Genomic DNA, 23842 nt, shown 5'->3' on the forward strand with positions numbered 1-23842 from the left:
GACCTTCTTACCCTATCAGCCCACGCCATGGGTTCCTAACATCTAGTGCAGTTGAAACCAACATCCCAGTCTTCCCCCAAGCCCCTGTGTCACACCTTGGCATCTACTCTTCCCAACAGCCCTCGGGTGGGTGATGTGTGCAGGTGGGAGGATGAGGTTCAGCAGGGATGCCTGCAGCCTTGCCCTCCACTGGGCCCTGGTGAAGCACTCCAGCCCTGAGTTCACACCTGGGATCTCCCAAATGTATGCCCTTCCCACTACCCTGTCCCCTTCTGCTGCGATTTCTGAGACCTCTTTCATCTCAGGGATTAAATTTTTAGAATTAAAACAATTCAGCTTCATAATGAAACTTTTTAATGAAAACTTTTTATGGATAAGTTATAGTGTGCATTGTGTCTTTAAATTTTAATAGAAAGCTTTGAATATGCTAGAAGAAAAATTTTTTTGGAAAATCACAAATAATTTAGTTATTTTTATTTCTTACATTTGATTTGCTATCAATTTTTGATGAAGATATATTTAAATGTATGCTTTGAGAAGGATCACTTTTTAATTTTTGAACCACTATTGTCAAAACACAAATTATGTGAAAATCTTGATTGCTACAGGATATGGAGTGATTCTATTTTTTTAAAGGCAAAATATTTCATAGGATAAATATGTACTTTATGAATTATTCTGTCTTTATTTTTTTGCAAATCCTAACATTGCTACCCCCTCAGAATAGAATGCCAGACGTACATAAGAATCATTAAATCTGGTGCTCTTTTGATATGTTGATGACTTCCATGCAAATCATGCTTTGCACGTATTTTGTGATTTCTCTCATTTGAAAATGTATTTTCCAAGGCAGGAGGATAAGCATGTTGTGTATAAGCACATTGTATCTAGCAGCTGATTTACAAGTGGGCAGTGTTCAGACACACAGGGCCTCATTTGTCCTCTTGTCCTGGTCCCCACTGCGGCCATCTCTGGTGGATAGATGGACAGCATGCGGTGGTGGTCTGTGGAAGTGGGCTGACCACAGCCATGCCGGAACCAGCCTGACCCATGGCCTGCTCATGCCTGTGGAACCCCAAAACCTGACACAGGAAGTAGCTCCGTTCATTCACGAGAGGCCTCAGGTGTGGCTCCTGGTCACTTTAACATCCACGTGGGTAGCAAGTGACAAGTAAATACAGAAAAATACCTGCATTATTGAGCAGCCATTCTCCAGCTGAGTTAGAAGAATCTTCCAGGCAGACGGCTCAGTCTGTTCAGGTCAGCTGAGAAAGGAAAGAGCTCAGTGTTCAGAGGTTCAGAGAAGTGACAGGACTGGCGAGGACAGAGGGAGGAGACAGGCAGACCCTGGACACGTTTCTGTGCCCGCTGGCCTTCCTTGGCTTCATCTAACTAACAAGAAGCCCTCTGCAGAGCCTGCTACGTGGGGCCCGGTGGCACATGGAAGAGACGGGCTTTCAGGGGCAGTCATTTGGCCCACTCAGATGAGCCCCACTAGCAGGTCTCGAGTGCTGTCCTCTCCACCAAGACCACAGGAGTCGATGGTGAGCACCCACTTCCCCAGCCCCATCTCCTGCCTGTCCTGTAGGGCAACTGTCCAAAGACAGGGCTGTGGACCATGCCTGGGTGTTCACCCATCGTACTCCATCTCATGTCTACCCGTAGTAGTCATTACCTGCCCCCAAACATTCCGCCTGAGGCTGCCAGTTCTTGTAGGAAGTGGCCCCGGTGCCAGGCCAACAGCTTTCCTAGGCTTCAGAACACCGAGATGATTTCGGGCCATCACTGATCTTCACCCACCAGAGAAGTTTTTCACCAGGGGCTTTTCCTGACCTCAAAGTAACAGCCAGGTTAAGGGAACCCCTGGCCTGGGGGTGTCCCCCTGCCCACCCCCTGCAGCCCACAGCCCACCTGTCCTGCCTGCTGACAGGTCTCCTCTCACTCCTCCTGGCCTTGTTTGCACTGGAAAGTTGGGGTGCATCGGCTGTGCACCTGAATGTATTATTTGCTTCTGCTTAAAGATCATAAAGTCAGTAAATTGTTAAAAATATACCTCATTTGAGGGTCTAGCTCCTGCAAAGTCTGTTTGTCTTCTTTCAAAGCATGCCTTAACTCAGCCCCTTCCTTTATAAAACAGTCCAGCTCCATAGAAATTTTAAACAAACTGTCTCTCTCCTCTGGGCTTGGACTCAGCCCCCTCCCGGTCACAGGCCTGCCTGGAAGAAGCAGGTTGGGCCCTCTCAGCCACTTCTGTTTATATCTGGGCCCATTATCATGAAGGGCACTTTTATTTGAGGAGTTGAGTATTACATTAGCATTATAAAACAAATTGTTTTTCCATTGCTTGAGAGCCAGGGAGAATAAACCTGGACGGGCCATGGCCTCCTATTTAAATAAACTAACGTCATCCTGGGTACCAAGGAGCCTGATTCGCCCCCCTGTTCCCCGCTTGGGCCGAGTTGTCCTCCCGGCCGCCTCTTTGGTCCCCTGGCCTCTGGGGCTCAGTGGGCTGTTCCCAGGGAAGCCTTCACCCTCTCTCCACCAGGGCTGTACAGTGACCCCGAGTCCAATGGCAGAAAGGATGGGGCTCATCACAGGGCCCAGGACCCCAAAGGTTACAAAATACCCACCCCTCCCCATCTGACCCTCACCACCCCCAGCCGCACGCTTGGGCCTCCCTCCTCCTGTGCCTCCGGGACCGTCTCCCCACCTGCGGGAGGCCAGATGTGTGGCTCCAGAGACCCTCCACCTGAACTACCCGCTCCCAGAGCCCCAGTCAGGGCCGCCAGAGGTCGCGGAGGGTGAAGCCAATGGGCCTGGACGCCGAGGCCGGGGAGAGGAAGGAGCGAGGTCATGGCTGTGGCTGGAGACCCTCTTCTGACTCCCCAGGCTGCCGGGTAGGCCTACTGTGGGATGGGACTCAGGCGACCAGACGTGCTCTCCGTCGCCTCCATCCCGGCCGCTGACTCCGCTGTGTCCCCTTGGATCCATCACCACCTCCAGGCAGCCCTCCAAGCCCTCCAGCGGGTTCTGGTGGCGCCGAGAGCTTCGAGGGGACTCAACGCGCTTTGTAGGGCCTGTAAAATCCGGCTTGTCGCATAAACTCCCTATAGAAGAGAACAAACTTCCCAGACCAGTGGCCCGCGGGGAGCGGTGCAGACACCGCAGCAACCCACCCGGAGCCCTCCGGCCCTCGCTCCGTGTGCCCAAGGGGCGTCCCCAGAGGTGTCGCCTGCAAGGCAGCCGCGTACGTCGTTCTCAGTGCGGGTCCTGGGGGGCGGCGGCGGTGCCGGGGGTACGGCCTGGGGTCCCGTCGGTGTCCACTGCCCGCCTAGGCGCTGGGGCCACAGATCGGGGCTACACGGCTCGCGCCGACCGAACGCTGCCGCCAGAGCGGTGGAAAAGCGCTGGGCAGGCCGGCCTGGGGCTTTCGAGCTCTGCCGCCGAGCGCAGCAGAAATACGGTGTGCAGGCAGGACCCGAAACAGAAGAGACCGGGGAGGACTGGGGAGGAGAGGAAGGCTGGCTGTGGCAGGAACCCGGGCGCTCGGCACCTCCCCTGGTCCCGGGGGCCCTGAACCCCCGCCGCCGTCGCCGCCGGACCCCGCGATCGTCCTGAACCCGGACCAGGCGCTTTCGGTTTCCCGGCGCTCTGCGGCGCTGCTTTGTTCACCCTGCGCGCGCGGTTCCCGGAGTCCAGAGCTGCGGGCCTGAGGCTGAGGGCGAGGGAGCGAGGCGAGCACCCGGGGCCAGCCACGGAGGAGTCCCGACCACCACGGGAGCAGGGGGACTGGGAGGCAAGAGGTCGGGGGAGGCCGGGGTCAGGGCGGGAGGAACCCGATGGGTCCCGCTGCGGCTTCAGGCGCGGGGTATAGGGTAGGACCAGGAAGGGGACTGAAGCCCGGGACCAGAGCTGGGGGTGCCAGGAGCGGGGCCTCCAGTGGGAGCTCGGGGGTCCTCGCGGGTGCTTCTGGGCCGGTTGGTGGCTACCCATCCCCAGAAGCCTGGCTGCATTCCCCTATAAGGAGGCTTCGGAGAGCCCGACTGGGTTTCCCCTCCAGGGCACCGGGTCGCAAAAGCGGCGTCGAAAACTCATGAACAGGCGGCCGGGTCTGGGGCCGCCGGGGCAGTCGTGGCGTGGGGGGCGTCCTGCCCATCAGGCTGACTTCAGGGTCTCGGTCTGCGGCCTCCCTGGCCGTCGCTGCCTCCTTTTCCAGGTGCGCCTCGGCCCAGGGCTCCCAGCCACCACCTTGGGGCCGCAGAAGGCGGGCGGTCACACCGGGGCTGAGGTCAGGAGCCAGCTCACCCCGTCTCCTGCGACTGTTCCCTGACCTGCGACTGTTCGGTTCTCCCGACTGGCCTTGGTCGTTGCCTTTTAGGGTCTCGGTGTGACCAACTAAGCAGACACTCAGCGGCAGCGCCGCGCTTGGGGAGACTGCAGGGCAGAAATGGGCCTAGAGGTGAAGGAGCCCTTCCCAAATGGGACAGTCCCGGGGCTGGAGAGCCGGGAGCAACCCAGTTCCCTGAAGAAATGATTGCAGCTGCTCAGGCAAAACACGTAGGCCTGGAACCAACCCTGGGTGGGCGTTTAAGGGCTTGAGCCAGCTTCTGCCCCTCAAGACTCCCCAGGGAGCACGCGCCTGCGGGGAAGGACGTGGGCCGGGTGGAAGGTGGCCCGGAACCCCGGGAAAAACGCGGGCAGGGCACCAGGCAGGCAGCCGGGCCAGCGCCTCCAGCTCCCGCACCTTCGGCCCAGGGTCTCCAGCACTGGGAAGGCGACAGCGGCGACAGTGCGCCGTCCCCCTTGCACGCACTGAGGAGCCTGTCTTGGAGCTGAGACCTCCTCGCCCCCTCCAAGCTTACTGAGCACCCGGCCGGCAGCCCCCCGACTCCCCAGGATGCTGCCTTGACCCCACCTAATCTGGTCACTCACCTCCTAACCTTTCAGGGTCCAAGAGGACCCGCGTCCTGCCCCACCTTGCTGGGTGCAGAGCCGGGTGCACGCGGGACCCGCACTCGCTCTGGGCGAACACGCAGCGCCCTTCCCGGCCTCAGGCCGAGCCGGACCGCAACGCCGCTATTACTAAGGACTAAAAACAAAAGTTCTCCCCGAAGCCCACCTTTCCCCAGTAAGAAGGTGTCAAGGGTTAAACCGTTGGATTTGCCCTTTTTCTTGATCTTAGAGGGAAGAGGCAAGATCTCCTGGCACCTTTATGGGCCTCAGACCTGTGGCTGCTACCAGCAGTCTCAGTCCCACTAACTTTGATCAGCCTTATTAATTCCAGCTGTGCTCTATTTGTTTGTCATTTTTCCCTTTTCCTCTGGAATCATTATTTATAGCAGGAAAAAAAAAAAAAGCCCACTGTTAGAATGGAGGCAAGGAGGGAATTTCTGAGAACCACTGGGTGAATGTATTTTTCCTTAAAGGTCACCAAAAAGGAGGGGAGGTGTAGGGGTGAGTCTTGACTCTTATGAGCTCTTCTTTGAATTTATTACTCAAGAGCATTAACTAATTACCAGATCAGATAAATGAAAAAAAAAATTCCCTAAAATAACCCAAGGTAATTATAACCGTGCTGTTGACACTAACGATTAATAATTGATCAGGAGTCACACACAATAAATTGTCAATTTATCTCCCCACAAAAATGCGTGTGCTTGTGTAGCATTGTGTTTTGTTTCTTCCCTCTGGGTATTTTCTGTGAATATCGAGTCGGTATTGGAGGCAGCCCCAAACCTCATAGTCAATTCTTTAAGAATATTACATTTCATTTATTTACAGCTCCATATAGAACAAAGTAACATTAGAACACCTTTTAAAAATACTTTTATTATCATGGGGCCAGAGTTAAACAACAACAAAAAAAATTCTTCCTCTTTCCTTTTATCTGGGATTGCGCAAATACGGACAACAGATATTTCCTTTCTTCATTGTATTAGCAATACAGTCCTCTTAAATTGTGTCTTCAATTATTATCTTTCTTAGAAAGAGAGAGAACACTCTGCCTTCACGGTAGGAAACACAAGACTATTCTCTGTTCCAAGGGTGGAGGGGACAGAGGTGCCGGTTGAGGCCACATCCATCTGTTTCTAGGGATGCAGCTGAAGGGAGAGGCTGATGCATACAAGTGGGGTGTCTGCTTCCTAAAACTGGGGCTCAAAGTGTTTTCTCTTTCACCCATCAATGGCTGAGGTCCAAGTGCATATTGTTGAAAACCAGATTCGTAGCATTCTAGCCCAAGCAAAGGGGAGGGCTAGTGAGTGCTTTCATTATGGCCAATAGATAGCAATTTTCAGCAACTGGAAAATTATATTGTCATAGATTACTTCTCCTTATAATTAGCCTTTAAAATATCTGTAGGGATTTGTCACTTGCATAAAGGTTTGAAAATACATCAAAGGGACATGTCCCCCTTGCGATTTGTAGAAATTCAAATGATGTTAATCATAATATCCACATAGCACAGACGGTTGTGTATTGTTCCCAAGATAGCCTCTTCGGTTAACGCTTTCAAAAAAATAGTTAAAATGTTATTTTTGTAAAAGCAGTTTAAAACATATTTATTATATCTATTTATATTTTAATTTTGAGTCTAAATGAATGTTTTCCTTGGGATTCTCAAGGTACTGGGCAACTAAAGAAAAATTATATAGTGATAATTATTGTATATTGTTACTTGGATGAAACTTTCTCATAATTCACTTCAGAGTGTTATTGAAATTTGAAAATGCCTCTGAGTGGACCACAAATTTGTTTGGAATAATTTTTTTTCCAAATTGATGTCTGTTTAATTGGGCTGTAACAGTGGTAGTTTAGTATGTACATTTACTCCGTAGTTAAAAAACAAAGGGTCCACTTTACTTTTAGCCTCCTTGATATGTATTTAAATGCAATTGTAAATGATCCGAAAACGCGCACGGGCTTCGGAGGTGGCTATTTCATCTTTGTGTTTCTTCGCAGTGGTTCTCGCCTCCCAGAATCCGCAGAGATCTAATAAACACATAAGTTAAAGAGAGCCTCAGGGGAACCCCGAGCCCTCTCCCACCACTCTCCCAACTCCAGAATGAGATCCGCGGCGGCCGGGCGAGGGGGTTCTGGGGAGGCGCACCCCAGGCTGGCTACCCTGAGCCCAGGCCCAAGGAGGCCCCTCTAGGCCCCTAGCACCCAGCCCCCTTCCTCTCTCCGCTCCCCGCCCCTCCTTCCTCGCATCAGACAAAGGTGGATGAAGTTCTTTTCAAGTTTCAAAGGCAGTTGCTGGGCAGCTTTGCAGAAACAATAACTCTTTTATTGGGAACAAATGTTGACATTTGACGGGCGCGGGAGGCAGCGCCCGCGCCGGCCGCCGGGCAAGCGCCCCGGTGCTCTCGGCAGCGCCCGGCCCCCGGGGCCCACCTGAGATTAAAGCGCGAATTCCGATAAATCAGCTCTAAGGAAACCCTGGGCCGCGGAGAGCAGAAGGGCTGTCGCGGATCCACCACGCGGGCGCCGGGCCGCGGAGCCGGGAGCGCGCCCAGGCCTGCACCCGCAGCAAAGCCAAGGCCACCGCCCCAAAGCCCATCTGCTCCTGGTCGCCCCGTTTTGCCGACGTCTCCCCGGCCTCAGTCAACAACAGCAAACTTCTATCTTGGAGGGCTAGGTAATTTTTGACTATGAAAATTTTACAGCAAAAATAAAATTCAGACCCCATTAGCTTCCCTCTCCAGTGAAAGATCTCTCTGTCTTTCTCTCTCCTTCCTTCCTCGTTCATCTTTTCCAATGACCAGCATGGAGAGGAGCTCATAAATCACTCTACATTTCTTTAAAAAGATCCCTCTAAACACCTGCAGGTTTTAGGTTCTTAGTGTATATTTTAGAAATCAAGTTCTCTAGAAGGAAATTCAGGTCAGGAGACAGAGTGGGTAAGTTATGGAAATCTTTAATAATTTGTTGGGCATATAAACATCAAAGAAGCTTCCTTAGCCTTGGCTAATCTCCTGAGCTGCTTTGAGTTTTCACCAATTGAAATGTGCATGTCCTCCCAGAGAATGGAGTCGTGTGTGTGTGTGTGTGTGTGTGTGTGTGTGTGTGTTGAAAGGGAACAGGGATCGCATGTTCAGGTAAAACAATCTTCCTCGTTCCAAAGGGAGGCGGCTTTTACCCCTGCTCCAATGCCTGAATATAAGCGCAAAGGTTAATTTTGGCTTAGCTTTTCTACTCTCACACTTAAGAAATGTACTGCCTTAAATGTTGTATCTTCATTAGAGTGCATGATCTTTCCGTGTTTATTTTGTTAAATATTGTTAACTTTCATACTTTTCACAGAAGTCTTCCAATTACTCTAGTTATAACATTACATATAGCAGAGACATTGCTGCCATGTGCAATTTATTTCCTGCTGATTTAGGAAATATGGGTAATATTAATAAAAGCAAGCTACATAAGACCTTCAGACAACAATCTAAAACGCTTCCTGAAGGGGAAAATCATTATCTCTATGAAAAGTCTATGAAGGTTTTATTTCTAAAACCAAAACAAGCAAATATACTCAATCCCCCTTTTACCCTCCAGACCTCAGATGTGTTTGTTTCCAGATACACTGCCAGAGTGGCAAAGCTTACCATGTGAAAAATCTTTCCTCCTGCCAATAGATAGCTCAGCTCCACACACGCTCATATCTATTACTAGGAGAGGCAGAGAAGACAGAAAAATAGTTCTCCACCACACAGATTTACTTTATGTCTGACCTCCACCAAATGCTTCAATATTTAAAACTAACAAAATACATAAGAAATAACAGAAAACAGAAACCTGGTTCTGCCCCCCTTCTCCACAGTCAAACCACAATCACTTCTCCCCATCGGTATGGCTCTGTGTCCAGTTAACAGTCCCCTGGCTTGGCCTCAAGTATCTAAGATTACTTTCAAATACCCTTTCTAACAAGACCCCAGCAAGAGGCCACTAATTTCTATGGCAAAAAAAGCCACTAGAGAGAGATCCGTTTGTCAATATCAACTGGTCCAGCAATTTCCCATCCTCAGACACATTGGCCTATCGGAGCTGGCAGATGTTTAGACAAGATTTTATAAATTGTTCAATATCAGCCCATAATGAACCCCAACTGACCATTCCAAAGCAGCTAAAAGCATCCCAGACCTCCCCCGCTGGGATCCAATAATGCTCTCATGCTGCAACATTATTAATCATGGAATAAAATAGATGAACCTCTTGAAAAATAAGTGTATGATTGATTAAAGGGCAATCTAAGAAGCTATTATTCTTGTTTTATAACCGTAAGTTATATTCACTCAATTTATCTTTCGAGAGGAAATAAATGATTGTTCATTTCTTCTCTGAAATTACATTATATGGATACCCATATAATTTTGCTGAAAATTAAAGTGACAGGCTTGCTACTTTTATGATACTAATCAAAGGGGATATGTTACTTGACTACAAATTTTAGACTTGTCCTATAATTAGAAAGTGAGTAACACAATAAAGAGGCAGTAGTCTAAGGTTGTTTAAAGGTTTCTTTTCCCCCAGGGTAAGAGTAAGAGCCACTGAAAGGAAAGTAAGTCCCTCCCCCAGATCCTCACCCTAGGTTTAATGTGCATTATAGGAAAAGGAGAGTTAAGAAATCCTTCCATAAATTTGAATAATTAGGCCAATTTGGATAATTCAGGCTTTAAAAAAAACAATTATTTCCATCAGTAATTTATTGGTGGGGGGGTGTGACTCTCCATTATCAATATTATTCTCCAGTTTGGTTTACTGAGGAGGTTCAAGAGGCCAGCATCAGAAATAAATATAAAATGCATAGGGTGTCAGATCATTTTATTTTGCCAAGTTTTAAAAATTTACACTAACAAGTAATTAGCATACTCAGGGCACAAAAATCTTATGTTTTTTGGTTTTTTTTGCAATACCTGTATAGAAATCATCTACAGCACATGTTTCTCCCGATTATATACTTCTCTTCCATCTGCCTTTTTTTTTTTTTTTTTTTTTTCAATGCTCAGGAGAGAAAGGAGAGTTTATTTCACATAGGTTTTCATTAAAAAGGTGAGGTCAGATCACCTGGAGGTTATTCACTACAGCTCTACCCCAAATCATTCTTCTAGGAAAAATAAGCCCCAAACACCATATTATTGTAGACTAGTCTGTTTTTATTTACAATTTAAGATATAAATTAGTAAAGAATTCGTGTTAAACAACCAACAAAGATTGTATAACCAGCAATGTTCAAATAAAAACCAGGCAGAATTTATTTACAAAAAGTTTAGATTCCATTGCAATACAACTTGCATAAATTACTAGAAGCTTTATATCATTATAAAAATAAATATCAAATTTGTTTCCACTTCTGAAGTACTCAAGTTCTTCCATCACGTTTTATTTCTACTGTGTACATCTTTTACAAAGAAACTTTACAGTAAACCCTATCACACCTATAGAATATATACCGTGGCAATGAAGTGATCAATTCAAGATATCCTGAGAAAAACAGATTGTTTTCAAAAGTCACACGTACATCGGGGAAACTATACTATGCCAACAAATTCACATATGTCCAACAATAGTCTCTTCCAATTGTTAGAGTCTGTGGGCTGACAGTGCTGTGTGGATCCTTCTCTTTTACAGTGGCACAAGATGTGGTCTGGATTTAGACATCTGTTTGTTGTATCTGTAAATTTATGAGCTTGGGAAGAGAGAATGGCCTGCTGACTTTTTTTTTTTTTTTTTCAAAGCAATTGTGACACCTACCTGTGGACCAAGGAAAAAACCAAATCATCCCCAATCTTTCAGTTCCACAACAACACCATTATAAAAACGAGTTGATCTGAAGTGGTTCCAAATCTTTCTTATCTTCAAGATCTATGATTAGTAATTCTGACTCGTTGCAAAGCAACATATTTTTTGAGATACTGTTGTGAGCCCCGGGAGAATGTCAGAGTCCTGTCCACTTGGACATGGGTGGAGGGGAGGTTGGGCAGGGCTGATAAAAGACTAGTACGCCTCGTGTCTCTTCAGTCTTATTTTGCAAACATCATCTATAAAGGTTTTTGCTACTCCAAGTTTTGGTAGCCCAAGCTCATCAAAGTATGTGTCTATTATGTGTCTAGCATAGTAAAAATGGCTCTAAATTGCATATAAATGCCCAGATTTTAATAATCTATTGTTTCAAAAGAAAACAACAGTAGTGTGTAATATATATATACACATGTACTATATATATACATGTACATATATATACATATATATATTACACACACACACACATATATATATATATATTTTTTCCTTCCCTAGGTAAAGGAGTGATAGAACTTGTGCCAAAAAGAGGGAATCTATAAAACAGAAAATATAGTTTCCCCCTTAAGGAAAGAAAAGCTGGACAAGATTGAAATGCTCTGTCTTCTAACCCCATGACCAGAAGCAAGAAAAACACATTAAGCAAGTTGGTGCTGGGAGGCTCCAGAGGGTCTGGGAAGCAACAGGGTGCCCACTTACTTGCATTGCTGTGCTCGGCCCTTCTATAGGTAGGGCTGGACGCCCCCGCCAACCACGGTGCAGCCCTCGCTGGCATCTGTCAGGGGAGTGGGCAGTTAGTCAGAACCGACCCCACAGCCTGCTGGCTGCGCAGACCACCGTGCACCCACCATCCTCCACTCCCAGGCAAACAGCAGTTTGGGAAACCGACTGTCTCCAGGGCCGCTATCTGAGACGACTTTTGGTGACGTTCCCTAGTTCTTAACTTCCCCCCTTGAACTCCTCTTTCGGGTAGCCTGACTTAGGAGCAACACAGGCAACATAGCGCAGGGGAAAAAACGGTTTTCTTTCCGAACAACGACAACAACAAAAAACGGAAAAAACATTTGATTTTATCTTTTGAAGACAAAACGCCTCTGAGAGTAACTGGAACGTTCTGTTTGCTTCTAGCCAACGGCAGAAAAGCGGATTCAACTCTGACTCCTTAACAAGACACCGAAACACACCCAGGCCCATTAGGGCGACACGCTGTAATTTGAATTTCGTGGCAATATGGGTTTGCCGAAACTAAGACAGCCACGATAGTAATAGTCAAAATAACAGTAAATTAAGTAAAAATAAATAATAACAGGGCAAGTCTAAAAACAGGGCCACACCTTCTTTGGCTTCCATCTCGCCCTCCGCCCTCACTCTGCTAATTCTGGGTCCCAGGAGTGGCCCCCTGGATCTTCTTCCCGGACCCTCCCTCGGGTCTCCCGGGCGCTCCGCCTCCCCGGGGCTGGCTCTCCCTCCCCTCCCGGGCGCCCCCGGCCGCGGGCTGCCTACCTTTCTTGGGCTCGTAGCCGCCGCCCGGGGGCCGGTAGTGGGACTCGAGCGGGTGCGCGCCCGCCTTGCCCGCGTCGCTGGCCGCCTTTGGCGCGGTGTGCAGGGCCTCGCCGGGGGCCGCGGCCGCAGAGTTGTACCGCAGGAGACCCTGGCCCTGCAGCGCCGCGTTCAAGTTCCCGTAGTTTGTGTAGTTGCCGTAGAAGGGCGACGTGTAGTAGAGGGGGCGGCCCAGCAGCGGCGAGGCAGGGTAGGGCGAGCCTCCTGGCGGTGCCCCGGTTGAGGCCGGCGCGGCGGCCGCGGGGAGCCCCGGTGGCCCGCAGCCCGGGCCCAGGCTCGGCTGCTTGAGGTCCGAAGTGGCGATCTCGGCCAGCGACCACAGCTTGGGCTTGCTGGCGGGGGGCGGCGCGCCCGGAGACGTCCGGCTGCCCTGGGGCGTCTTGCGGCCACCGCGGGGCGCGGCCTCGGGCGGGGGGCTCAGCAGCGGCGCCTCCAAGCCGGTAAGCGGCGACGAGGTCACGGGCTTGGGCGGCGCCAGGCCCCGCTCGCCCTCCTCGTCGTCGTCCTCGTCGTCCTCCAGGTCGTCATACTTGTCCTTGCACTCCGAGCCCGATTCGCACAGGGGGTCCCCGGCGCGGCACGGAAGCTTCTCCCCGTCCGACTCGGCCGAGCACGAGTGATCCGTGAGCGAGTCCACGTGCAGGCTGATCCCTGTGGGGGCGCGGGCACGGTGGGTGGCACGAGGGGACAGCGCAGGCACCTGGAGCCCCCTCCGCCCCCTGTCCTGCGGCACTGGGCCCTCCCCACGGGACCCCTCACCTCGCCCCCACCCGGCCACGTGACAGGCGGAGCCTGACCTCCCCGGGAAGCGCCCGAGGAATCGCTCGCTCAAATCCCGGCGACCCCAGGGCAATGTGGTGCGGCTGGGGCTCCGGCCCGGACCTGGGGTGTCCGGCGGGCAACGTCCTCCCCGCCTTAGCTCTGTGCCCCGCCTGGGAAGAAAGCGCCCCGAGACCTTGCGCCGGCCGCTGCCCGCTCACCTTCGTCCTCTGCCGAGGTCTCCGTGCCCTCCTGCGCCTTGTCGGGACTCTCGTCCTTGCTTCTGGTCGCGTCGCCCTCGTCCTCGTCCTCATCTTCGCTTTTGTTTCTCGGGGCCCAGGTCATCTTGTTCTCCTTCTTGAGGCGCCGGCGCGCGTTGGCGAACCAGGTGGAGACCTGGGTGAGGGTCATCTTGGTGATGATGGCTAGCATGATCTTCTCGCCCTTGGTGGGGTAAGGGTTCTTGCGGTGCTCGTTGAGCCAGGCCTTGAGAGTGGCCGTGGCGTCCCGCGTGGCGTTCTTGCGGTACGCGGGGTCGTTGAGCTGGTACGGGTAGGCCGCGCTGCCGTACGGGTGGTAGCTGATGGCGCCGGTCATGCCGGTGGTGTGCGCGTCGTAGGGTGCGCCCTGGAACCAACAAGAGCCTGTGAGTGGAGTATGCGGAGACCCCGCGGGCAACCAGCCAGAGGATGCCACCCCTCCGCCCGCCCACGGCCACCGTTCCCCCCGTGAGTCTGGCTCTGGGGCTGCGCTTCCCGCCGCAAAAGAGCAGGAAAAACGCAGTGTGATTCGGGACCAGCTGTTGATCACAAAAAGTACCGCAGTTTTATTCTCGAATTTTTGAACTATTTCACTTTCCTAAAATGACCCATCTTCCCCTAAGTGTTCCGGAGCCGCTCGTGGCAATGTACACAAACCCTTGCACGTGCGCGCACACAGGCCCACAGGTAGCTCTTTGATATCTAAATTTCTGCAGATGCTTGGAGTGCGGCTGCCTCCCCCTACTCCCTCTTCCCCGCACTTATATGGTTAAAAAAACACCCCAGAGCCCCCAATTCACTATTCACTGCTCTAAAGCTGGGCAAATCCAATTTGCAACTCAGAAGCCAGTCACGGTTTCGAATTCTTCAAATACGCCGTAATTAGCATTTTAATTCATCCTTTAACGTTTAAATTCGAGGCATTTGCAGCCTTCGCCAAGGCCCCAGCGACTCGGTCGCTGCCCAGAAATTCCGCCGAGGGCCGGCAGTCGCGACAACCCCGTAATGGCCTCAATCGCCCGTAACGTGCTTCGCCGCGGCCCGGGCCTGGCCCAGCTCAGTAACCTCGAGACTCGCGAGCCGCCCCCAGGTCGCCGGAGCAGGAGCTGCGCTCGGGCCACGGAGGACTCAGGCGGCCCTTAGCGGGTCACACGCCCGCAAGCACGATATTTGAAAGCGTGGTCCGCTGGACAGAGTAAGGCCGAAACCTGGGCGCCTCGGGCCGGACTCCGGAGCCGCAGCTGAATGCTCGGCTCCTGGGCCTCACTCGGTGACCCCCACCGCCCTGAGCCCCGCGAGTGAATGCGAACCGCCCGGCCGTCGGCCCAGAGGCCGCAGTGACGCGGACCCTCGCGCCCCACGCCAATGCAGGCGAGCACACAGCCCGCTCCCAACGCCTCCCCAGGCTGCGGTGCGGGAACCAGGGACAAACGGCGCCAGACCCCGGCCCCGGCGGAGACGCACTTCCCAGGCTCTCAGAGAAAATCAGCCGGCGAGCCGAGGGGACGCGCGGGGGGCGCGCGGGTCCCGGCCGGGCTCAGGGACGTCCCCGCCGGCCGCGCTGCCCTCCCCACCCGGGGCCCGGCTCAGCCTGCGGGGCGGCCAACCGAGCCGGCGACTCCTGAGTCGCCAGCCGCGCCACATTCCCGGCGGCCCCCGCCCGCCGAACCCGAGCCCCGCTCCGCCTGCGCCCCGTCTGGGTCCCGGCGCCCAGGAGTCCCGCGTCCCGCCCGCGCCCGGTTACCATGTAGGACGGGAAGCCGGCGGCGGCGGCGGCGGCGTCGGCCGAGTACTGCAGCGGGCTCCCGAAGCCGGTGGCCGCCTGCGCCGTGAAGGCCGCCGAGCCCGGGTAGGGGCTGAACGCCGAGCCCGACGCCGAGCGCGCCAGCTCCTCGCTGCGCGGAGCCGCCAAAGCCGACGCGCCGTAGGCCGGGCACGAGTAGAGCGCCAGCGAGCCGGGCGCCTGGTACAGGTAGCCCTGCGGGTAGGACATGGTGGGCGCGGGGCGCGGGGCCCGCGTCACGCCGAGCAGCGGGCAGGGCGCGCGGCGCCCTCCATCCACGCCCGGCCGGGGCGCGGCGCGGCGGCGGGCACCCGGACGGCGGGCGGAGGCAGGCCGGCCCGGGTACTAGCCTGGGCGGCCCGCGGGCCGGGGCGGCGGCGGGGTGGCGGTGGCGGCGGCAGCAGCGCGGAGCCGGTGGGCGCAGCCGCGCGCCAGGCCGGCGGTCGGGGTTTGGGGGAGTCTGGAGTCGGGAGTGAGGAGTTGAGGAAGGAGCGCTCGAGTTTCCGAGGGACATTGGAACGCGCAGCTGTCCATCACGCGCTCATCTGCATATTCGGGGGCCCGCCCCTCCCCTGCTCCGCCCGCTGCAGCCTCCTGGCCGCGGCCGGGGGAGGGGCAGAGAGACGGGAGGGAGGCGGGGGAGGGCGGAGGCGACGGAGGCGGGCGGCGGGAGGGACCGGCAGGCTTTTGTGGCGCAGCCGCCTCTCTAGCAGCTCCGGCCCCAGCCCGCGGCTCGCGGACCTGCAGCCCAGCCCGGCCGCGCTGCGTGCCCCGGCGCGCACCCCTCCCACTCCCATCCACTCGGAGCCACGTCCCCTGCCCGGCTCCGGCCGGCTCCCACCGTCCCCGGCCACCGTCTTCGCCCCTGCCCGGCCCCCGCCCCTTCCAGCCACTACCCCGCCCCCACCCCCTTCTCCACCCGCACGGACTAGGCAGAGGCCTCCCGCGGTCAGGCCAGGCCGGGTCCAATTAGGGGACTCACAGCCTGCCCCGCTGTGCACCCCGAGGAGGCCCGGCCCCTGTGTCCAATCCGGAAGTCGCAGGGAAGTGGGGAGGTCAGGATGGTGGCGCCCGCGGCTTGGGTCTTCCTCCGGGCAGTGCGCGCGGCTCTCACTTCCACGGTCCCGGACCTGCTCTGCCTCCTGGCCCGAGGCTCCCCTCGTGGCCTCGCGTCTGGTCGCCTACCCCTCGCGGTCCACTCCGCCCAGCATGGACCTGGATCCGGGGCGCCTTGGTTGCGAAGTGCCAGGAGGGCCCTGAGGTGAGCTTTCTGCCCCCAAATCCGCAGCGCAACCCCCGGGGCCCTGAACGTTAAGACTTTCCACTGTTGGGAATGCCGCCAGGGCTGCAGCTAAGAAGACGCCGTCCCCTAAAGAGTTTTATTTTATTTTGTTTTTCTAAGTTGACTCCTCTTTCAGATTTGTGTTGTCAAAACACTGGGGGGATGATTGTTACCTGACAAACCGCCTCTGGCAGGACCTGAAGCCTCCCAGTCACGTCGAGAACGGGCAGGAGCTCAGGTTGGCGCCGCCGGTGCAGTGGGCATTACAGGTAGCTCAGGTGACGCGCGGCTGGAGTAGGGGGGCGGTTGCCTTGCGGGGCTCAGAAGCGAGGCGGTTGGCGAGAGTTCCTAGGACCCCAGCTTCCTAGAACCCTGTCCCCATCACGCTTCTCCATCCCTTTTCCACTCGGGGATGGCCGAAGAGGGCGTCTGGCTGCCCACTCTGAAGGGTCACCTATGGGGGGCGCTCAGGGGGATGGAAGAGTGTCAGGTCTGTGCTGGCCTATTGGGAGCACCAACCCAGCAGGTGCCTCTATCCTCGGAAGCCGTCTCGGGTGGGTGCGGTGGAGAAGAGAGAGCGCAGTGGCCTGGGGCGGGCCTCAGCTCAGGCCTGCAGCCGACTCCTGCACCCCTGCTGGCCCTGCAGCCTGCGGAGCGGCCTTAGTGATCTCAGGACGCAGGGCATGTTGCGGCCTCCCTGTGGTGCGGCTGCAGCGGCGCGGAGGGAGCGGAGCCCGGGTTGCCAGTCTGGTCCAGGGCGCAAGAGAAACACTCACGGCGTCAGGCTGTCTTTCCCCAGGTGCAAGGGAACCAGTTGCAAACTGCAGTGCTGTGCTTGAGGATGGCTCCTCCTGAGCCGGCAGGCTCCCGGTAGGCGCGGTCCAGGCACGTTACCCCTCCCGCCAGGAGCTCCCGAGCCGAGCCACTCGCCCCCTACCAGTTATCCCACCCACCCCTTCGCCCACACTGCTCCCCCACTACTCTTCCTACAAACCACACCCCCATCCTGCACACATCCTCTTCAGGCCATCTCAACACACGCACACACACCCACGACCACCTCTCCCTCCACCCACAGACACCCCGTTCCCACAGGCTGGGCCCCCTGCAACGACCCAGCGGGGGGTTTCAACCTTGTTGCGACTCCACATGGGACATCCTAATTCAGTCCAGGACAGATATTTTTAATCAATTACTATAGAGCTGAAAAACAGAGAGAGAGAGAAAGCAGCCGGGTTGGGCAAGCCGTCGACAGTCTGCGACATTTTTGCGCTTCCTGGGAGGGAATTCCTCCAAGAAGAGGGGTAAATGAGAGGCCCACACGCTGGATGGCAAACACAAACACTGGCAGATCAGATGGCAACCTTTAGGGTTCCTTTACGATCAGATCAGTTTAAATGAAAAAAAAAAATCGGGTGTAATTTTTATCACCAGGGAGCACTGGCCTGGAGTATTTCCATTTCTAAAGAGCGGTTCCCGCTGTGGTTTCATTAGCATTTGGGGCTCATCCTCCCTCCCCCTCCCTTGACCCACCCCCCTCCCCCCGCCGGACCTCTGCCAGGGGCAGAAGAGAAAACAGCCAGTTATTATACAAACATCCTCAGTTTGGAGCTGGAGTGTCTGCTCCGGATACAGTCGATTCTGACATCAATTAAATATATAACCAGACACGTGCAGTGGCGGGGAGGGTCCCCTCACCCAGGGTGCATCTCCAGAAACGCCGCCTGCCCTTCCCCTCTCTTTAGCTCAGTGTTGGGAGTTTGAAGATGGCCTCTTCACGTCCTGTGTGTATTTTCCCCTTAGCAATTATACTCCTCCACTGAAATCTAAATTTTCCATACCGCTGCTGCCTGTTACTAATAAAAACCGTCTACCTTGCACTATTAAACAGTCGACTCTTACTACATGCCGTTTTTATTGGTAGTGACTGTAGCAAATTAAAATGCCTACGCAGGGACATTAAAAACTTAACACTCGTCATTGTTATTGAAATATATAAACTCCGTTTTGCTTTAAAGCTCTCTGATATTAAAGAAAAAAATCACATTCCTTCTTCTTAAGTTAAAGTTGGCTTGGTCTTCTTCTTCTTAAAAAAAAATCAATCATGAGAAAACATGCTGCCAGCGTGGAGTCTTGGCGCGGCGGTCCCGGCGAGGCTGCCTGACAGGGTGGCGGGCTCAGCCCGGACTCGGTCTCGGGGCCACGAGGGCTGCAAGGCCGCGGCTCCCGAAGAGGAGGGCCTGGGATGTTTTGCTCAAGGGCGAGGCGGGGTGCTCAGGCCTGTGGGGTCGCTGGGGAGGGCCCGGCACTTGGCTTCTGAGGCTTTTCAGTTGCCGTCCGAGCTGGAGGGAGGGAATGAGCAGGCACGCAGGGAAAACCCAGTAACTGCTTTGCAAACGCGACCCCTGGTCACGGTAACCCAGGCGGTGGGCAGTTTCAGGTTCATGGTGGGCTCTGCCCCCTTTCCTACGTGTGCCCTAGGAGGTGGGGAAAAAATTAACACTGTTTCTATTTTTCTTTATTGTCCCTGCAACAGCCAAAGAATTTAGAACGAGTCTACGTGGACACGCAAGTTTCAGCGAGCGGGGATTTCCTGCGAGGCCGAGCGCGAGGAACAGCCGGCCCCGGAGGCTCGGGCTCGGGGTCTCCCCGGGAACGCGGCCGACTGAGAAGGCCGGGGCGCTCGCCGGGCGCGGCGCCGTCCTCCGTGTCGCCGGGACGGAAGGAGGCGACGCAGGCCAGGAGTCGTGCGCGCGGGTGGCGAGGGGGCGCTGTGGCCCGTGTCTGCCGGCCCGAGTCCCAGCAACGGTGGGCGCGACCCACCTCCTCCCACGGCGGCTTAATTCGGGGAAGAAGAAAAAACGGCATCGAGGCATTTCAATAAAACCTAAGCGATTCCTGATCCTTTCTCATTGTGGTTCCTTATGAGCTTTCGGTGTCTGGCGGGGAAACAGTTACCGTTCGGGGGTGTGGCAAACTTTTTTGGCAATTAAGATGAAATAGACACTTCTATGTGTGTTTCCTTTAATGAAGTAACATTGGAAATGTAAGTGGTTTCAATGCATCAAATCACATCGCTACCGTATTCACGGTCACCGGCCCTCCCGTTCCAGGGCTCCCCGCGTTTGTCGAGGGAGAGAGCGAGGCAGGAACAGGGGGCCAGGGACATGAGAAGTTTGGCTAAGAAATTTTTATTTTCTTTGAAAACAAATGCGTTGTTATAAATGGAACAAAATTTAAGTCAACATGGAACCCACATCTCTTTCAAACGTCGTTTCTAGGTCTAGTACTCTGTGAGTAGGTTGGACTGGATTTCACGCTCAACCGGCATTTCTAGGCTCTCAAAGACGCTTCCGAGGCCTAAATGTTTTCCTGGAAAACACGTGCAGAGGAGCATCCGTGGGAGACTGAAAGGTCCCCGCAGCTCCAGTCCTGGCAGGATGTGCAAGGCCTCTCGAGGTTTTCAAATGGGCCCCCGAGGCCTGGGAGATCCCCGAGTAGCCACGCGGGCGCCACTTCAGGGACTCGGGGCGGCGGCTACTGTGGGCCGGGAGGGCCCCCGCCCGGGCTGCTCTGAGCGCCTGGACCCGGGACCCTGCGCGCGCTCTTTTCTTTTTCTTTCGTTTCTTTCTTTCTTATTTATTTATAATTTACATTCTAGGGACCTCGTATTCAGCTAACCAGCTCTTGCTTACTTAACTGCCCTGTTTTTAGTTCCGGATTTCTGGGAGGTCTCCCCATGGCTAACTTGTCCCTCCCGGCTTCCTTTAGCGCTCTGCAAAATTTGCCTTCCTCCCACAGATGCCCCGCCTCCGACGTGCTTCCTGAAGTTTCTCTCCCGCTCAGGGTGCCCACAATCCTGAATTCTCCAGCATCTCGCCGACTCCGTCTCTATCCTCCTCTCCTTCCTAATCTCGCGCTGGCTTCGCCCTGTTCTCTCTCCTCCTCCTTCCTACGCGCCCCGCCCCCTCCCCCCAGGTCGCACCTCTCCCCGCCCGGGTCGGGAGCCCCTCGTGGCCAGGCGTCCGAGCGGCTCAAGGCCGAGGTCCGCCACGCTGGGCCGCTCGTGTGCGGCTCTCACCCGGCAGACCCTGGAAACGGCGCTTCCCGCCAGCTGCGGCTCCAGCCTGGGAGGGAGCGCAGCGCGGGGAGCCTGCAGCGTCTGGAGAGTGAGGAAAAGGGACATTCCTTGGAAATGGACAGAGCCGAGTTCCTTAAAGGGATCGCAGTTGAAAGAGACCCTCTTCAAAATCAGCAACGACCTGGCAGCCTTAGTTCCTCAACAGGAGATGGTTCGAAGATGAAATGTTTGAAACTCCGCCGCCGTTTCACCTTTGCACACACGCGCACGGCAGGCCCAGATCCGCACAGAGACGCAGACACGCGCGCACTCGCGCTTCCCGGAGAGGTCGGCGCGTCTCGCTGAAGCTGTTCTGGTCAAGTGGAGTTGTCAGGGCTTTGTTTTGTTTTTGTTTTGTCTATTAAATGTGTTTTACAAGACAGTCTTCAGCAGAACTTAGCTCCCTCAACCCTCCGTCCCTCCAGCAGCTCCTCCGTGGCTCTGCAATCTTCTATTTAAACACCAGAGCGCACCTCGGTGCTGGCCTCGGCGGGGGTGCGGGGTGCGGGTCGCGGGGTGTGCGGTCACCCAGGAGGCTGCGAAGAGTGCAGGGGTCAGCTCCATCCCGACGAAAGCAGATAGGACTCCTCGCTCGCAAGAAACACTGGAGAAAAGAAAATAATTCCTCGAGTGTTTTTACAATTATTTTAATCCAACCAGCGAGGCTCTAAAGAGCGTTTGTCTTGAGGCCGTGTTGAATACCCTTTGCCAACTGTAAATTAGGCGTGTGTGCCCGAAACAGCTAGCCCTGACCAGGGGCTCGGCAGCACATGGCCAGGCACACACCGAACTCCTCCTTCCCAAATCCTTCTGCAGGATCCTACACCCCTGGAGTATATAGGCAGCGGGAGGGGAGGGTTGGGTTTTGCTTTCTTTGCTTTTTATTTTTATTTTTTAATATGGCTGGGAATGCAGAAATTTTAAAAATGGATACATTTGAGTGTGTTAAAAGTAAAAACTTCTCTTGGACAAAACATAAACTGCTAACCCCAACGGGGGAGGAGATATTTGCCGCACATGTAAATAACAGAGACTGTTCTACAGCACCAGGAGGAATTCTGACTGCCAATGGGTGAAGACGAGGCACCCAGGGAAATAAAGGGACAGGGATGGGGCAGCCCTCCACGCAGAGGAGACGCCTGAGAATGCGCACATTCACTGGTTGTCTATCTCTAGACAACAGCAGATGCCTCTTCACACCAATCGATGGCACCCAGCAAGGCCTAGGGTGTGCACTGTTCAAACTCTCCCTGCGGTGCAGCTTAAATTTCTATAGAGAAATTCGGGAGACATTTGGCCGCATCTGAAAGCGCAGAAGGTGCGTGCTCCCTGGCACCTAGCACACAGGTGCTGGGGAAGCGGGGACGAGGCAGCCCTGGAGCATGGTTTGCAGGAGTGCAAGACTGCAAGCCTCCTCCACGGCCACCACTCCAGGCCTGGATAAAGAATTCGTGGCATATTTCAGGGAACAGAATGTCCCCTGGGGCGAAAGGGGATGAAGTCATTCTACTTGTACCAACTTGAGTGCCTCCTAAAAGTGTAACCTTGGGGGCGGGGATACAGAAGGATGATGCTGACAATGGAATTTAAAAACAAACAGCCACATTTTGTGGTGTCTACAGGCGTGGGGGTGGAGGAGCTGCAGCGTCACCATGGGAACAAAAGTCTCCCACGCATCTCAGGCCCGAGGAATCTTTAAAGAGGGAGAGTGGGCATGGGAGGAGGACTTAAGCTATTAGTCATATTTTATTTCTGAAAACTAGATCTGAAGTAACTGTAGCAAAATGTTAACAATTCTTACCTTGGAATACCGGTTACATGGGATTATGTTACTCTATTTTTTCATCATGTGAAATATTTTATATTTTGACAAAACTAAATAGTAGCTTTTTATGAAAGTGGCATATGCACTGAAGTATAATGTGCTAATTTGGGATTCATTTAAATAAAACAGCTTTCTTAGAATATTTTATTTTTAATGTCTCTTTTCTCGTCTCAATTCCCCCACCTCTAAAAAATCCAAGCATGTCTTGGAATTGCCATTTAGCCTTAAAGGGAATTCCACTTGCACGCATGTCTTTGTGCCCCTGTCCTGAGCATCCTGCGGAGGCTGTCCCAGCCCTGGCCCTCCCTCCACTTCCTCTCCAAGCCCAGGGCCTGGTTCCCACTTTGCTCATGGTGGTGCATGAGGGGAAGGGGTGCACTCTGGAGGCAAAGGACAAGCCTGGGTGTGCTGGGCACAGTGTGGCCGCACGCCATCACCCGCATGCGTCTACGGGAAAAGACATGCTTCTACATGCCATTTGACATTTTCTCATTCCAGAGTGTTTGTGGTATAAAGAATATAGCCTGGAAAGGAAAAGGGCAGTCAGAGGCAGAGGGGAAGGCTGGCCTTCAGTGCTCGGCTGGACTCCAGGTTCCCAGCAGGCCCTTTCCCCTTCCACATCTCCTCTCATTCTCAGCGTAGAACACAGGGCCTTTCTGGCCCATATGCTCCTTCCAGAAACAACCAGTTCTGCCTAGTTCTCTTCACTGTGGCCAGAAGAAGCTGGATCTTTGCAAATACAAATCTGCTGAGAGCCCCAGCACAGTGGGAGGCCATCGGGGCTGGCCTTGGTCAGTAGTTAGAAGGTGATGTGTTTGGATGTGTGTTCCCTCCAAATCTCATGCTGACATGTGGCCTCCAGTATTAGAGACGGGCCTCATGGCAGGTGTCGAGGTCATGGATGCAGAGTGGCCTCCAGTATTAGAGACGGGCCTCATGGGAGGTGTCGAGCTCATGGATGCAGCGTGGCCTCCAGTATTAGAGACGGGCCTCATGGGAGGTGTCGAGGTCATGGATGCAGCGTGGCCTCCAGTATTAGAGACGGGCCTCATGGCAGGTTTTGAGGTCATGGATGCAGAGTGGCCTCCAGTATTAGAGGTGGACCTCATGGGAGGTGTCGAGGCCATGGATGCAAAGTCCTCATGAACTGCTTGGCACAGTAATGAGTGGTCATGAGTTCACAGGAGAACTGGGACTCCCTCTTCTCTCTCTTGTTCCCACTGTTGCCCTGTGACATGCCTGATCCCCCATTGCCTTCTGCTGTGATTGGAAACTTCTGGAGGCCTTGCCAGAGGCAGACGCCGGCACCACACTTCCTGTACAGCCTGAAAACCAAGAACCAAAATAAACATTTTTTCTTGTTAAATTACCAGTCTCAGGTATTCCTTTATAGCAATGCAAACGAACTGAGACACGAGGTCTGCATATTTGATTCTATTCCTCGCTGTGCTTGGAACTAGGC

At 54.0% G+C, this 23842-nt stretch overlaps 2 protein-coding genes across 3 annotated transcripts; one reads left to right on the forward strand and one right to left on the reverse strand.

Moving 5' to 3' along the window:
- Positions 1 to 10340: 10340 nt before the first annotated feature.
- Positions 10341 to 15743, reverse strand: IRX2 (iroquois homeobox 2). Of its 2 annotated transcripts, XM_009448773.5 has the most exons (5): positions 15115 to 15743; positions 13332 to 13737; positions 12295 to 13002; positions 11491 to 11566; positions 10341 to 10743 (listed from the first exon to the last, which is right to left on the reverse strand). In XM_009448773.5, exons 1-4 carry the CDS (start codon positions 15361 to 15363, stop codon positions 11514 to 11516), a joined length of 1416 nt encoding a protein of 471 aa, XP_009447048.1. In that variant the 5' UTR covers positions 15364 to 15743; the 3' UTR covers positions 10341 to 10743; positions 11491 to 11513. The 2 variants fall into 2 exon arrangements, with proteins under 2 accessions (XP_009447048.1, XP_526826.2); XM_526826.8 differs by having other exon boundaries at positions 10341 to 11566; positions 15115 to 15742.
- A 62-nt stretch (positions 15744 to 15805) lies between these two features.
- IRX2-DT (IRX2 divergent transcript) lies at positions 15806 to 21294 on the forward strand. The gene is made up of 3 exons (XM_009448769.5): positions 15806 to 16414; positions 16572 to 16704; positions 18972 to 21294. Exons 1-3 carry the CDS (start codon positions 16215 to 16217, stop codon positions 19317 to 19319), a joined length of 681 nt encoding a protein of 226 aa, XP_009447044.2. The 5' UTR covers positions 15806 to 16214; the 3' UTR covers positions 19320 to 21294.
- The last annotated feature ends 2548 nt before the right edge of the window (positions 21295 to 23842 follow it).

The sequence above is a fragment of the Pan troglodytes genome, chromosome 4 (genome assembly GCF_028858775.2).
Source record: "Pan troglodytes isolate AG18354 chromosome 4, NHGRI_mPanTro3-v2.0_pri, whole genome shotgun sequence".
Taxonomy (NCBI): Eukaryota; Metazoa; Chordata; class Mammalia; order Primates; family Hominidae; genus Pan; species Pan troglodytes.